General features: G+C 50.5%; 1 protein-coding gene across 1 annotated transcript; it reads right to left on the bottom strand.

Moving 5' to 3' along the window:
- Positions 1-230: 230 nt before the first annotated feature.
- On the bottom strand, positions 231-16,457 carry LOC100900127 (serine/threonine-protein kinase MARK2). Its single transcript, XM_029111768.1, has 12 exons — positions 16,149-16,457; positions 9,753-9,905; positions 8,017-8,331; positions 7,653-7,906; positions 7,090-7,524; positions 6,634-6,852; positions 3,908-4,011; positions 3,569-3,734; positions 1,184-1,292; positions 926-1,068; positions 441-696; positions 231-306 (listed from the first exon to the last, which is right to left on the bottom strand). Exons 1-11 carry the CDS (start codon positions 16,455-16,457, stop codon positions 621-623), a joined length of 2,283 nt encoding a protein of 760 aa, XP_028967601.1. The 3' UTR covers positions 231-306; positions 441-620.
- Positions 16,458-16,669: the final 212 nt, after the last annotated feature.

The raw sequence follows: 16,669 nt of genomic DNA, 5'->3' as shown, positions 1-16,669 counted from the left end.
CTCTCGTCTCCTGCGAGCCGATGAGCTCCAGAGAAAAGTGATCCACAAGAGACTGTGTCCGTTGCCGATCACTTCCTCGACCCGACCATTTTTGCATGAAAAGAAACGAACTCGATAGGGGGCTCCTTGCTATGATTTTCTTCCTCACGGTATCAACTTCCATTCCCATCAGAACGTTATTGCTTTCTGAAATGGCGGAGCCGAATCCAACGCTTCTGATCACCGCCGCTGTATCCTCAAGGCAGCTGCCTATCTCCCTTGTGTCCATTGCAACGCCGACTCCGATCTCGCTCGATTATGATGAACCTTGAAAGATTCATGTATTCTCGAGGTCGTTCCTTCGAAGTTCGCGACGATGTTCTCGGAGAATAGAGGATATTGTTCTTAGTTGAGTTGTTATTTCCAACCGATTTATCCGACTCGGCGAGACGGTGGTCGACCTAATTTGCTGAAGCTTCCTGATCGGAAATACATCGCTGATCGATTACAGCTGATGGTGTCTCTCAACAATTTCTCGCTTTCCCGGAGCCCGATCGCGAATTTTACGTTTCTTCTTCTCGTGCCTATTTGGGATGTCCGACCACCGAACGGTCGCTGTCTGAGTCAGAAGAGGCTCGTTCCTAGAGTTTGAGTTCATTCGCCACCTTGGAAGCGATGTTCTTGAAGCCTATTGATGTACCACTGATCCGTTTGAATCTGAAAATCGAGCAGGCAAAAATCAAATGCCGTGTCGGTCTGCTCGGCTTTCCACGGTTCCGTCGGCTCCTCTCGAACGACAAGCTCTCTAGCGTCAGACCCGTTTGTTACAGGGGAATTACCCCGTCCTCGGGGTGAGTTCTCATCAGGACGGAACCGTCGGATGAAAACATCTGGGTTGTCGACCGACTCGTTATGAATGTTTCAGGTCGAGGGGATCACAACTCACCGGACGCCATTGAGAGATAGTCTAGGTAGTTTGCACACTTCGATCTCCCATTGCACGAGTGTTTCGTTATTGGGATCACCGTATACGCAAAGCAAGAGGAACTTCTCCCGTTGGTCGTAATCGCAGTTATTGCGATCGAGAACCTGTAGAACAAATCTTACTCAGAAACTCCAATTACACCTCTCGTGATCTCGCTACGATCTAGGGACTGAAAGCGATCCCGAATCGGACTTAATTCGTGATGGCGAAAAATCCTACCTTTCGGATCTCTGCCATTATCTCATTTGGATCTCGAGATGACGTCGTCTTCATACTCCATGTGAACCTCAACGATCGAGGCTTCACCTGATCTTCGCTATTCAGTGGTCTATAAACATCATACACAGAGTCAGAATAGAGGGCAAGCATGCGCTTGGAGTTTTGATTTTCAGTGTTCGGATTATCTGTGCAAGTTCGTATTCTTGAGTTCCACGGAATCCGAGTGAATGTATCGATCAAGTAGTTGTTAGACCCAGTGCTCCACTCCGAATGAGAATCCACAGAAACGACCTCTGCCATCGAAAGCGTGAAATCCTTGCCTCGTTCGATGGAAACGAAGGAAAAAAAACCGGTGGTCTCACGAATCGAATGCCCATCCCCGATATTGTGAAACGGAGGCGTCAGAAGGTTGAACTAAGCGATGATCCGATAGCCATCACCGAATAGATCTCACTTAATATTGTAGAAATAAAAAAAAGTTCCTTCGGAGCCCTCTTGGGGCGGGAGAGAATCGACACAGGGGGAATCAAATTTACGGGACGGTTCTCCGAAAACATCACAAAACAGAGAGATACTCATTTAAATCAAAATTTATTTGATATTAAATATGGACAGGTGACATCACGGAGAACACAAAAAAAGAAGCTCGAATTGAAAGTTTTCAGAATTCAACAACCGAAGTCTATTTGAGGAGAACTCAAGCAGCGAATCTAACAATTAATATCTTTTCTCCTAATGTATATCATTCCCTTCATGGCATTGAGCGCTTGAAAATCGGAATGAGCTCACGGTCCGCCGGCGCCAGGATGTTTTTAATTGAGTTGCATAGATTTGCGGGGAGGAGAGAAGGTGGACGATTGATCAACTTTGGAAAAAGCAGAGGGAGATCTGACGGTAGGCATCCCCATAAGAATGCGTCACACGCACCTTAGAGGGAAAGCAGTCTCGGTCACAGAAGATGTGGATAAATCGAGATAAGTATTCGATTTAGTGCATGGTAGGCCATTTTCACGTGAGAATCGAACCAAGCAAGTGATGATTGTTAAATTGATTAGTTTGGTGACTAGTGTTGTGTAAGGACACTCTCCTCACAGAGCCTAGCAGTGCACCACGACGGTTTTGATTGATAACAAAAGAAGTTGCTGACTGACTGACTGATGGATCGATCGATCTGAGACTTGCTAGGCTAGATATTTACTTGAAGACGTGATCGATCTCGAGATTGACTGCCTGCTTGATCGATCGGTTTCAGGATCGCTCATCGATTGAGATGATGAGTTCAACCGCCGAAGTCAAGACAGGGTAAGAGGGAGACTTTAGAAGGGTAAGAAGCAAATCGAGGCGCGGAACCTGCTAGAAGAGCCATCATGGTCTCGGAAGCACATCATCACCACTCTCTCAACTTCCAGGAGCCAAATTCACTTGCGTGAAGAGCTTTCCTCCACCAATATTCTCCTTCTCTCCTTCGGATTGGAGTGGCAGCTCATTCAAGATTCCTTCGCTTGAAAAAGCGAAGCAAGCCCGCTGCGTGTCCGTATTGTTTTCTATGTGTTTTCTGTGTATTAGTAGGGCTCGCAGAACAAGATGGGGGTTGTGGTTTTTTGTTGTAAAATTCTTCTCTGGTTGAATGGAGATCTAACCTTATTTCATCTCTATTTGCTAGATTGCAAACTGGAGTTGCAGCGCCTGCTCCACTATGTATTGGAGAGAGTTGTCACGAGTCGCACGAGAAGACATCCGCCGTGTCGATGAAAGCGAGAGAATGCAATGACAAGGAGTCGAGTTAGAAACCCCGAATCTACTCTCAGGGCAAATTGACTATCTAAATCGTGGCTTGATTCAGATAAGCTGATCATCGACCACTTGAACTGGAAGGACCGGGTTCACGAACGGAGCGCCACTTTGAGAAGGCGCACACGATAACGAACAGAATGTGAGACCCTCGGTGAGGCGGAGCAGATACGTCTCCAGGCTTTCAGGTTCGGTTTAACGAATTTCCGAATAAAAAGTCCGAATTTCTCAGAAAGGGATAAGGCGCTCCTGATCTCTCCCAGCTGGCCAGGAATCAGCGGGGCGACATCGTCGGCCCACGGATTCGACAGCTAACCCTTCCTCCCACCCTCTTCACTAGATGTTCATAGAGCGGAAGTACCATAATCTTATTCATTAATGGGGTGGAATAAACGATGTACGGAAGCATGATAACAATTTACAAGGGAAGGGAGGCCTGGGAGGATATGGAGTCACAGCGTGAGTCGATGCTCGCGTGAGGGAGCGCGCGCGTGGAGCACATTTCTGTGCTGATGCTCAACGAAGTCGCATAGCTTCTTCCCGGCCTACTGGTTTTCGAAAGAGGACTGGGTCCATCTGAAGGTTTTCGCCCACCTTTTGCTGAACCTCGAACTGATTTTCGAGAAAAAGCCTCTCGAATTGTGATGCGAAGCTGCAGACGTGTCCTGACTCTGATTGGCCCACCTTGCTTCGGCCTGGTGACTTCGATTCGCCGTTGCCCGGTTCTGACCAGAATGGAACGTTGAACGGTTAGCCGTACCTGAAAAATGCCAAGAAACCGATGAAGGGCGTACACGGATGAATACATAGATTCGTGAACTCACCGACGGAAAACGGGTTCCGAGACGGATGAGGGAAAGCCAGAAATTCTTCCTCGCCGGGATAGGGGAAAGGGAGAGAGATTCCCTCTTACGGAAATGATAGGGTCCTTACCTCTGGGGAAGGCTGGCTGCGGCTGCCTGTTTTGTAGAGGATCCTGTGGGGATGACGCCAGGCAGGAGATCGGTTTTCCACCTAGGGACGCCAGAGGTCCCACGCTGCAACGATATGCCGAAATTAGCAACGGAAACATGAATGTTCGAGCAATAAACGGCTTCCTTGTCTACCGTACGGAGATGTGGCTTGGGGAATCATCATTGTCGATTATCATTGGTTAAGAGCGACGACTTAGGACAAAATGTGTGGTCAACCTCAAAAACACACTCCTGTGTCGGAAGTTCAACACAAAGCCATTCTCATGATAAATGTATCATTCATCAGCATGAGGAATACTAATGGATGAGTGGGGAACTTCAAGAAACTCAGTCAGACTACGAAGATCTATCGTGGAGATAAGTGTTAAGAATCGTAGGTGAGGGAACTGTGATTGTAGATCTCAGTGATTCTTCGAAAAATCGGACTAGGAGCCCGGATGGAGGATTATCGGATGTTCTTCGAGAAGAGTTCCCTTTGAATGTTCCAGTGGAACTCTTCTCCGAAGAAGCATCCGGAGCTTGTGGTGAAAATCTACTGCGAACGAGATCCGCCGAGAAACTATGCCAACCCCGGGCTACTCGATGTTCCTCGGCGTTCATCCTCGCCTGAGGTTTCTGCAGATTGCGCGGATGCACACTCCAGCACTGTCGTGGTCACTTCGCCAAGGATTCCGTTCTCGCAATCCCCGACGGAGAGACCAACAACCTGATGATTCTCTGCCTTCTTGTTTATCGTTCACATGGAGGGGTGGCTCTCCCTCTCGATCTCGTCTGTGTATGTGTTTACCTTGCGGGCGGGGTAACCGGCGTGACCGTATTAACGCAGACGGAGGCGCATTTGGTGTGACCTCTATTCAACGTCCCCCCCTGGCTGGCAGGAGCCTGGATGGCCTGAAGAAAGCCATGTCCAGTCGATCCTGGCGAATCGTCCTGATCTCCTCTTGTGTCAGCTGCGTCAGCTCCCTCAGTTGCGCCGTTATCCGAGCTGCTTGCAATCATCGCACAAACAAACCCAATTGGCTTGCGTCGTTTTCTTTGATTCTTGAGCTCCTCGGTCGGGAAGCGCATGCGGAGATAATTTTCGAACTGGAGCCGATCTGCGCACATCGAGCCAAAAACTCAAATTGTGGCCAGCACCTCGATCATCATCAGCCATTCGATCGATCCAGTCGAAAATTAGGAATGCGGCAAATTTCGAATTCCAGGGAATTTCGTCCCTCCATTACATGTATTTGTCCTAGGTTTAGCAAAATGCAGCAGTCACATTCCCGAGAAAGTATGCTTCATTCAGGGCATCGGAAAAGAGACGGGGTCAGGGAAACAGAAGGAAACGAGGGTGGTGAGTGTCTCGAATAGGCTTCTCGAGTACCGAGACTCACCCAGCAGGCGGCGAGCTATCAACGGAGCTCGTCCGCTTCGTCCGCGAGTCGGATGAGTCGCGTCGGTGACCATCCGCCTCACTGCCGAAACCAAAGTCAACGACAGCGCTCGCTCTGTAATCCACTGCTCGGTGAGTCTCAACCTACGAGCCGATATCGTAAGTAGAATTTGTGTTCCGACCCTCATGGGTCTGGATGAGGTTCTGAATCTGCGCTATTTCTACATCCGAGGGCTGAATCTGCGACCCGATCTAGCTCCAAGACTTCAACTCTGGGGGAACTCCCGCGTCGATTTCTCATGATTTCTTGATCCTCGACCGCTGGTGTTTCGGGCTTTCACTCCGAGGTGAGATTATTATAGAGATCAGCTTGAATTCGTCCCAGTTCACAAAGAACGTATCCGTTCAATTCACGGAGCTATTTAAGGGATTCGAGAGCTCCGCGTGAGATCCGGCTAGTTCTAGAACAGCCGGAATTGTAATTCGAACCGGACATGAAGCTATCCAATGACGCAACAGCGCGCCAAAGATAGCCGGTACCCTCCTCCTCCTACCCTCTGATCCGCTGTTTCTAGCATACGAAGCAGCAATGAAATTTATATTCTAAATGCGTCTCCAGTAGTACAATATGGAAGAGGGAGGAACCCCCTTCCCAGTCCGACTACCGCGGAGAAACGACGTGGGCTTCTCCCAGGAATCGAATTTTTTTTTCCGACATGGTCTCTTATAATCGAGAAGTGCCCATCTCGACGAGGAAAAACAGCGAAAAATGAACTCCAGCCTTCCTGACAGCGAAAGTAAACGGAAACTGACTGAATTCCCCTAGTTTAGGCACTCCGGGTACAGTCTCCTACACAGATTCGCGAAAAAGCACTAATGCAACTGAGAATTCGCTGGGATATCAAGAGCTCGCTAACGGAAAAAGCAGCACAGGGATGTGGGAAGGAAATTTCATTACGATGCTCGACTTCCGTAGACTGGCTTCTGATGATCACACCCGGCGTCAACGAAGGTGGCCCGAAGAAGCCAGCGACAGCTCATTCGATCATTTGAGGTCATCAAAACATTCTCGGTTTCTTTCCCAAACGGAACAAAATCAGACAGAGCTCGGGGAAGCAAAGGGTTCGGAAGGAGAATATTGAAAAAAAAAAATCTCTCGGAGAAACGCCTTCAGCTCTCCGGATATTCGCATTCCGAAAACGTGGAAGGAAAGCTGACGAGTAACAGGATAAGAGGTCGCATGGGCCAGACGTTGCTTCGAGCTCAAATCCCGTTCTCGCGGAACATTCTCCTCTTGCGGAACCCACCTGTTTGACACGGACAATGGTGTTCGCGAGTTCTGTTGTCCGTTATGCGTTTGTTGGCTCAGGGTATTGGCGTTGGCTGGGCTAGCCGTATGTCCTATCTGGCCTTGGTTTGAGTCTCTTGAGGCTCCAGAACCACCCAACGAGACACGCTCACTCCTATCAGATGATGCCGCGGCCGATTTCACGCGCATTGAGCCTACGACACCTGGTCGCGATGGGCTGCGAACGGAACAACAATGCTTAATCGAGGCAGGTATATGTACTGTCGGAGCAGACGATTCCCGCGACAGGTCCGAGCTCGAAACCATCGCGTTTCCCTGCAGGGAACTCGCCAGGAATCGGTGGGAGAACACTCCCACGACGACGGCAGTCCCTTTCAAAATGCTCGAGTCGCACGATGGGGAGCTAGGGAGAGGTCGAATCTACGGTGAGGTATGACATTTCCAGGCCACCCACCTGGAAGTTTTCTTTGATCCGTTTTGGACACCTTCCGTTGTACTATTCTGCCCGGATTGCTGTCCAGGACTTCCGCTGAGTCGACGGGTGGCACCGCCCTTATTGGTCGCCGCAGAGACCGAACGTTGAACGTTGCCGCCTGAATGTGAACTGTTGCTCGAACTCTGGATGTCCCGAATCGGCAGCTGGAGTCCCTGAGCTTGCTGTCTCAAGCTAAGAGAACTGCCGGACCGACTCGCGTTCGCTGAGTCCCCGCCCTCGGAGACTCCCCCAAGCAACAGGTAATTGGCCATCACATCGTCGTATTTTCGAGCCTTCAATGATTCTTCAACGTCTTGACGGTTATAGCCTATCTGGACCAAAGCATCAATTCGTCGCTGGTCATTCAACTCTATCGGAGGTTCTTGATACGGCCGCAATTCATCATCCTCGAAGCTGCAATTCGGAGTGAAAAGGTTATTGTCGTTCGAGGCGACCCGGGAACGCCCGCTGATCGTTGTCTCGATCTGGCGGGAGCGCGCGGAGATATCTTCTCTCTCGATTTTCTTTCCGGTCGTACTTACCCAAGGTTCATCCATTTCTCGCGCATGATTGTTTCGAGAGTCGCTCTTTTCTGAGGATTTAACACCAGGAACTTCTTCAATAAGGATTCGCAGTCTGTCGACATGTAGAACGGAATGCGATACTTCCCCCGGAGCACTCGTTCGCGAAGTTCCTTCAAGTTCGCTCCGTCGAAGGGCAGACTGCCCGACACGAGTGTGTAGAGAATAACCCCCAGAGACCACACGTCGACCTCGGGCCCGTCGTATTTTTTGCCCTGCAAAGATGCCACCACGACCGGTGAATAATTTGGGTCCGGGGAGCCGTTCGCGAGAATTTGAGTCATTTTCCCGGATTTGATAACGGTTCTTTCTCCGATCAACCCACCTGGAAAAGCTCTGGTGCTGCATACGGAGGACTGCCACAAAACGTGTCCAGCTTCTGCCCTGGAACGAACTCGTTGCTAAAGCCAAAGTCGGCGATTTTGATGTTCATTTCAGCATCCAACAGAAGATTTTCGGCTTTTAAATCACGGTGTATGATTTTCTTCTGATGACAGTACTGAACTGCCGACACGATTTGGCGGAATTTGGCGCGCGCCTCCTTTTCCTTCATCCGGCCATGGGCGACGAGATAATCGAAAACTTCTCCACCTGCCGCGTACTCCATTACGAGGTACAGAGTTTTCTCTGTCTCAATCACCTGAAATCGTCCGGAGAAAACTACATTATTCCTTCGTTCCTCTTCGCCGGATGCCTTCGAGAAGGACGCCCCGCTCGCGGTTTGGACCGCCGGATCCTCACACGGGAAACCTCCGCAGGAACGGCGAACCTGGTTGAGATAGCGATTGAAAGGTCATCGCTGCCGCCAGACTCCCCATAGTTGGTCTCTAGATCGTACACCCAAAACGCCGCATAGTTTGTGAATGGTCACGACATCGCCTAATGAAGCGTAAGAACTACGTACATGCAGAGTTCCCTTTCCTTGTTCGACGGCATGAATTCATTCGAACCCAGTCTGGGCAGACGAAACAGTGTCAACAGCTCTGTGGGCCTTCAGGAACTCGAAGTATCCCGCTAGGTTTCTGACAAGGCCGTTTCTGGTTACCCTTTGCAGAACTCACATTCGCCACGAAAAAACACCTCGCTTTGGGAAAGGCACCGTGTCGCTTATGTGATTCTGTAGGTATCTGAAGATGTGAGAGTGCCTGGGATTGCAATGGCTTGGGAGGGAGCACGGTGACGTTCTGCCAACCGTTGTTCGTTGGCCGCTTTCGGCTGCACGAACGGATATTCTCCATGGGAAAGCCTATCCATCGATGGCACTTGCGTCATTAGAATAATCTAGACCGCGATCGATTGATATCTAGCTACTTGTAAGCCATGACACAAAAGGGAGGAGAGATCATCACGATTACATGAGAAACTATCCCGGGGGATACCGCAGTGGCTCCTCACTTCCCCTCGTGCCGCGGCTCCGCGAAACCGCCGAGGCCACGAAGAAATTCCGCGAAGGCTGTCGTAATGAGCGAGAGCGTCCAGCTCACCGAATGGTCACGGCATCGGATTTTTGAATCGTTCAGGGACATCAGTTTTCGGGAGACTTTATGCGCGTCCATCACTGGAGTACCACGTTCGACATACGGCTTTATAAAGTCGGCGAATTCACGGTAATTACAGACAATTAGATACAGTGGTGAGATCTTGAGAGCGATCGGTGAACTGGTTGCGACGACGCTCGGGAGGATTCTCCCTTGATGGGAATCCCCAGAGCTATCCTCAGCATTACTGAATTTTATCAATACTGTAACTAATAAAATCAGCAGTGTCATGCCCGTCGGAGGGGGCGCAGCGCTTGAGCCTGCCAGGGTGCTCATGAAGAATTTTAGCGAAAACAGGGAACGGCAAATCAAAAACTTTTGCGGCCTTCCATGACAATCTGTGGTGTAACATATGGGGAACCTAGCAAATGATCACGGGAAACATATTACTCCCGTATTTATCGCTAAAACTTTCTCTTATCACGGTCCTATGCGAATTCTTATGGCCTTAATCCCCCAAGTGGTACATGCTGGATCGTTTTCTGTAACGTCTCGCAAAAGGATTCCGGAACCGAGTACTTGCCTGATAAAGTTTAACGATGTTCGGGTGAGAAAGCATCTTCATGATTCTGACTTCACGGAAGAGCTTTTGCAGCGAAGAGTGATTCAATTGAGTTTTGTCAATGATCTTGATGGCCACTTCACGGTTAGTTGGCTGATGACGTGCTAGTTTCACCTGCAAGCGGACAAAAGAGATCGTCAAGTTTTGCTCGTTGTCATTGGCGCTGGGGACTCGAATCATGGTATGATATTTCCGTATTTCGCGCTAGATTCCCTCCCGGACTCTGTATCGCATACATTCAGAGATAAAGACTGACTGGTTCTGCAAGAGGTTGGGTGATAAACTCGGAATTTTTGGTCAGAAGGATGCCCCCGTCACGCCAGGGTCCTGAATCGATGGGTGCTCTCGATCTGGGAGCCCCTTCTCGTGGATCCTCTGTATCGTAAGGGAATTGCCGTCATTGTTTCAGTTTATCCACCGAGACCTTGATAGAGGCCTCCACCCTCCGAATTCGCGGTATCGGCTCTTGATAAGAATCGACGCTGCAGATCTCGAAACTCGAATGACTTTCGAAACGCGGAAATTTTTGACGTTGAAAGCCTCGGCGGACTGGGAACATATATCCATGCAGTTAATCGGAATCGTTAGCGCGTGACGACGCGACTCACGACGGTCCTTTCTCCCGAATCCCCTTTAACTCGATTTCTTGCAAGGTTCTAGCTGTCGATTGTACTCGGGCTTCCCCGATAATATCCCCCTCGCGGGGAAGAGCCTCGAGGATTCTCGAGTCGACCGCGGCTTTGTCGGACCGGATCAATCACCCGTTCTAACCCTCTCCTCGGACAGGAGAGTTAGGGCTCAAGAGGATTCTTCCACACTTCTATTCCTTTCGCGACTTCCAATCTTATGAGACACGAGGGCCGTCGAGTAAGCTCGCGCCTGCTCGCTGCTTAGACTGTCGTCCTGTGTGAGCCGTGGCGGCTGAGTTCGTCAGATTTGCTAGAATCGCCACGGATCCAAAGAAGAAGACTGCTTGAGGATAGCCTCCCGATGGAAACATAAACATTGTCGGGGGATAATCACGCGACTATACGGGACAGAGACGACATAATCTTTGAATGAGTTCCCACGACAGAACCGAATAACTTCCGACGAGTAGACGATCGATCAGGCTCGTCGAATATTATGAGCAAAACATAGTTAACCCGATTTTCATGACCGGACGCATCCCTGAATCTCTAGTCTCTCTCTGGTCTCCACGATTTCAGCTGATGCTCCTGTGTATTTTCTTTCCGCTCTCCTGAACAGATCGGACGATTATGAGCTACCAGGCGTCGAGATTCAGAACAAATGGAGGGTCCAGAGCGAAAACCGCCTTCCGAAGTGGCTCACGGTCGAATCGCTCCCGTTGCCATGGCGACAGCGATACCGGTAGTTGTCCACGGATTGGGATGATGCGATATTTATGCTTATGAGGATGAATAGCTGAATGAATAGGCACGATGAATTTTTGTGATGAAGCTGCACTAAAAAAGTCGAGAACGCCGCCCGGTCGCTGTTTCCACCACGACAAGTGGGATCATACGAGGAAACAGTCGAGTGGCTTTGATGAATCATACGGAGGATGGAACGCTGGAGCTGTCCCGACAAGGAGAATTCGACGAGTCGTATTCTCACGTTTTCGCTGGACGATCGGATATACTACGCATGTATCAACGATGCTAGACTTCCGTAAATTCAGTCCACCAGGTCTCGATTGTATTTTTTTCAAGCGGAGCTTGTCGTTCAGTTGGCATTTCTTACAGCGACGACGCCCGAAAAACCGCATGCCAAGCTCCCGGAAGTGAACTCGCAGACGGAGCTTGAGTTCGATGATGAGCAGATCCCGCACGCCCGAGAATGCTCGGATCATGAGGCTGCGGCCGAAGATCTGGCGGATTTTCGCACAGATCGTCATTCGGGTCCGATGGGTCGATGAGCATCACACCTGTCTCCCCGCTCCCTCGTCGGTCGGCGATAGCTTCGTGCAAGACTGGTCGCGTCTGGTAGTATGTCTCGCATTCGCTTTTCTTGGAAAGTCGCGGAGGGGAGACGTGATTCTAGGAATTGAGTGACAAGTCCTGCATCGAAACACCCGTCGACTTGGCTACGATGAAGTAAGCAATCAGCGCGAGTCCGAGGGGAAAAGCGGCGGTGTACTATACGTCAACTGATATTCAGTCGGTTTCGCAGATCTTCGGTCGACACGTGGGTAGAGCACCAGCGGTTCGTGGCAAAAATTATCATCACGCTTGCACGTTCACCAAAAACAGTCGACGTTGACCAGTGCGGGCCACGCATTTCGTTCAGCCGAACGCTGACTCCTCAAGTGCGGGGACCGTATGGCAAGGTTGCGGAACAACTTCGAGCGACTTGATTCCCAGCCACTCTTGCGAGAAAAAAACGTGAGAGCTCTCCGAGATGTTCATTGAGACGGCCTGTAGATCATCCAACCAAGATCGGTCCATTCAGTTCCCTAGCGAGAGAGCTGAGAGTTTGGGCGCTCGAGTCCCCTCAACTCTTTGTCGGCGTCGAGATAGTTATTCGAACGGAATACGCACATCTCCGTCTCGACACTACATTCGAGCCAAACATCGATCGAATGTCATGATCTAATATCCAAAAGCCCATCTCTTTGATTTCGAGCTTTTTGCCGGATGGGAGCGAGACTTCCAAAATTATTGAACGCTCCCCCCATCCCAACGGCACCTACATGAAACGAGAGAGACTTGAGGTCCCCGGTCACGGTCCCCTGCGAGAGGAAGCTTGTGGAGAAATTCATTCTTCGCAATGAAATATGCATCAGGATTGTGAGGACGCCGCAACGAGCCGGATACTGCTCTAATAATAGCCTGAAGTGGCACACTATTTGCATCGTACATGAACCGCGGTCTCTTTCCGTGAGCTTAAAGCATCTCCTCTTCCCGTCCGCCAGCCGCTGAAATCATCTACCGACTAGCCTCGGGTCAGTGACAGAGGGTCCCGGTGAATTTCTCCGCCAATATCGCTGTCTCGATGCATGACGAGATAACACGTGTTCCACAATGTCGCCAATCGAGAAGCTGATTTCAATAAATCGCGAAGATACCGAGAACGACAGGGCTGATTTTCGGAGTCGATGCAGAATCATGCACGTACGAAGCAAAAGTCCCATCGGACCGACTAAGCCGCCCAGACGTCTCAGTCGGAACAGGAGAGCCCCAAACGAAAACCCTCGCACTCCTAGAGCCCACCGCGATGTCACCAGAAAAACCCACATAAGAACTCCCACGAGCGTTCAAGAGGAGCAAGAATAGAAGTGCTTCCGCAATGACGGCGAAAACGGTTCCCAGGCCAACGAGTCACTCACAAGAAGCTTTGTGTCACGATCCATGCCGCGACGTTTTGACGACGAGCACTGCGGTCACGCTCCTAACGACAGAGCCGGCGTGGACGGAGCAGCGCGCCCCGATCTTTGGCAGTGCCCAGCCAGCAGGAATTTCCCTCATTGAATCGTTTCGACGCGACTGGAAAAATATCTCTTTCTCTCGTCGGACAGTGTAGACGCCGACGTCGACCCGGACCACGGAGGGTTCGCAAAATAATTCAAGCTAGGCGCGACAAGGTTCACGGACTTCCTCAAAACAGAGTTTGATCGAACGCCTCTGTCATCTACCCCAGTCCATGAGTTTGTTCCCATGAGAGAGGTGAGGAGAAGGAGGAAAAAACTCATCTCAAGATAATTGGAATCGAACACAAATCACCCCTCATTGATCTTTCCACAGGTGTAAATTGGGACAGAGCTCCTTTTTGGAAGGGCTTGATTGCGTGAGACGAGAATCAATTCTGGAATACTTCAAAATAATTTTTTCGGGCCGGACCACACAGCCAGGGTTCTACCTCCCCTACCTCCCGGGTACTGTTCCGGAATAGATCGCCAAGAAATAATCAGAGCCCGGGAAGAAAAAGATCTGGGTTTGAATAGATCGTTTACCGTCGGCAGATAGATGATGAAAGTGCTGCCCTATCAAAGTGAGCGTAGCAAGTGTTCGATTGCATGGTAATGCTCCTCGCAATCGCAGCAGCTATCGGCATCGACATGAACATCAAATATCATTGTCATCTTCTTCGGTATCGACGGATAGAGCCGTCCGGTGGAGCGATACGGAATTGGCGATCTACCGGATGATTCGAGTTGGACGTCTTTAGATCATCAGGCAACTCTCAGCGCATCTTCAAGCCATATTTCGGTTCATTTGAATAGCATCCGACTGTCCTGAATCGATTCATACGGACTGAATACTCTTCCCTGCAGTCGAAGCAAGAGACTTGATGGTTGGGTAGAACATACTTACTCCGGGGCGCTCGACACGAACAAATGTGCTCGACGGAGAGAAAAACACAGCGTGCCCATCGACCTTCTCCCGCTTTTCCTCCCGCGCCTGAGGCGGAAAAAATCACCGAGGAAATGCAGACGGACATTCACAAGACGACCTTGCCCGAGCCGACTGACTGAGAGAATCTGAGATATGGTGATGAATATCGAGGGTTTTGTGTCAACGAAGAACTTCCCGCGAGCTTCCGAGCACGAGAACGGCTAGGAGCTAATCCGTCGGCTTCAACTCCTTCGTCGAGCCTTATCACGAGCATTTGTGGAACGGAGCGCTGGACTGCTCTGGAGACGAAGAGGAGCATCCCCGAGGGAAACGGGATTCCCCGCTCTGGAGCGGCGATTCCTCGAGAGGCTTGCTTTAGTCCATATGTAGTCGTAAACCTTGGGGGCATCGTGTTGTTCCGAGGAAAAATTGTGGACGTTCCCACACCTATCACTGATCAGGTGCGCCGCTACTTTCCTGTTGCTCGAGAAATCCCATTCTATTCCGGAGCTTCCCCGTTGTCAATCGCGGGCAAACGAGGAACGCTAAATCAAGGGACGGTGATGATCATCGATTCTCGCAACGACTGGATTTCTAATTCCGGCTCTAGGGGTAGACGGTCGCGGATCGACCAGCGAGAGAGGAAATCCTCTAAAGCCTCTCGAAAGCTCTCGCCATTGGCTCAACTCTGTCACCGATGTGGCTCCCATCGCAATCGAACGATTTAGATGGAGCTGGCCGAGTCCGCGCGGCGGCCTATCCCCCGATCTTCGTCTGGACGAGGATGTGCGAAGAAACTATCGAAAGCTAGCCATAACGGCTAGTCAGGTAGCGAAGCGAAGCCGAGTGGCCAGCTCGCCTCCAGCCCGCAGTGGCGAGATCGATTTATCCACCTGTTTCGTGTCTTTTGCCGATCGCGCTTCTTCCCTTCTTCTGATCAGCACAAAGAAAAATACCGCCTGCCAGACTTCGGCTGTCAAACACTCCCGCTTGCACCGAGCTAACAAGTGAGCGGCCGCATCGCTTCCATGTACTTCAAGCAGCGTGGTCGTCGTTTGATCATCATAATATAAAACCGTATGGACGCCCATCGCCCGCCAGCTGATCGTGGAGAAGAAAAAATATAAGCTAGAGAAAACAAGGCACAACGAGAACTGAACCCGATCCACGAACGAGCATATATTTTTTCCGCGATGCGAGAAATTCGGGACCGATTCATTGAGGATGCTCCGAGAATTGTTGGGGCATCGGAGTGCTCTGTCGGCGGTTTTCCCGGAGTTTTTCGGGTCCTTGTGCATCGTGTTGTGCCTACCGCATTCGGAATTATTCCCCGTTGCATCGTCTCTCTTATTTTATGCCGAGTCCTCGTCGTCTTGGAGGTCTGAAAATGGCGGGGCGGCGCCGGAGTCGCCTCCCTCTATCGATCGATGCTCAGAAATCAGGCTCGTAGACTACTTCTCCGATTATATTTTCTCCTTGAAGAAGCGACTGACTGACTGATTGACTGTCCTCTTCTCCGCTCCCGCTCTAATCTAGGACTGATGAGAATTCAGCTCGCTGCGATAAGCGTCGAAACATGGAGCAGCGTTTTCACGGATGCGTTTCCGCCGCTCAGAATGTGACAGATGGTGTCAGGCGTCGCGGCGAGTGCGATAGGGCGTGGCGTCTCCGATTCCCCGAATATTCCGCTTTCTTCAACTTTGATCAAGGTATATAAATAAATACGCATTCAGTCCGCCGACTTCCGCCCGGACGGAAAGCGTCTTCGAGCGCTCGACCTCTGTCGTTTCAGCAGGGACGCAGCGAGCGTCCCTACGTGTCGGGGGCTCTAACCCCCAAAAGCTCAAAATCATAAAAGAAAAAAAAGTATAGCTACTGACGATTACTCGAATATATCTGCATGTAGAGGGGCTCAGACCGCTGCCCGTAGATTGAGCCTTGGCTGGCGATTTCGATTGAGGGTGGGAATCGGGTATGAACGATTATAGCGAACGGAGGAGTAAGAGAGGATTTTCTGACTCACCTTAGCGAAGTTCCCTTTTCCAATAGTTTTCAACAAGCGATATCTCCCAACAATTGGTTCGTCGGATCGTTGTGGTCTGCTTGAGCTTGTTCCTCTACTCGTCGAGCCTCCTCCGCTCGTGATGCTCCCTCCTCCACTGCCACCACCAGCCCCTCCGCTACTTGCACCAACTGTACCAGCTCCGGACGCGCCGGTGGCAGATGACGAAGACTCTCGTACCCCACTGGAAACTGGAGGAGCTTCGGTTTCGGGCACTGTCTGAAGGGGAGGTGGGGCAGGTCGCACCACGCTAGCAGGTCCTGCACTCATCTTGTCTGGTTTGAGATGTCGTCAACCGTTATCAGCGTGGGGGGGGGGTAAACGAGATGATGGTCGTCGTGTCGATCTTCGATGTAGTCGGTAGGCTATAAGCTCATTCCTCTTCACGGGATCTCACTCAAACGTTGATATATTCTCTTAACGTGATCGTCCTATTGAGGCTTTCTCGTTTGTTTTATACAGTAAATGCGCGTGAATTCTCT

This window comes from Galendromus occidentalis, unplaced genomic scaffold, assembly GCF_000255335.2.
Source record: "Galendromus occidentalis unplaced genomic scaffold, Mocc_1.1 scf7180000077468, whole genome shotgun sequence".
Lineage (NCBI taxonomy): Eukaryota > Metazoa > Arthropoda > Arachnida > Mesostigmata > Phytoseiidae > Galendromus > Galendromus occidentalis.
This window is presented reverse-complemented; position numbering and strand designations above follow the sequence as displayed.

Excerpts from the sequence above, each read along its gene's own strand:
- LOC100900127 (XM_029111768.1), bottom strand. The coding sequence starts at position 16,457 with ATGAGTGCAGGACCTGCTAGCGTGGTGCGACCTGCCCCACCTCCCCTT. Across the intron at positions 7,525-7,652 it reads GAGAAATGGATGAACCTTGG|CTTCGAGGATGATGAATTGC; the intron begins GTAAGTACGACC and ends TCCGAATTGCAG. Across the intron at positions 4,012-6,633 it reads CCATTGTCCGTGTCAAACAG|CGTGGGACCTCTGGCGTCCC; the intron begins GTGGGTTCCGCA and ends ATATCGTTGCAG.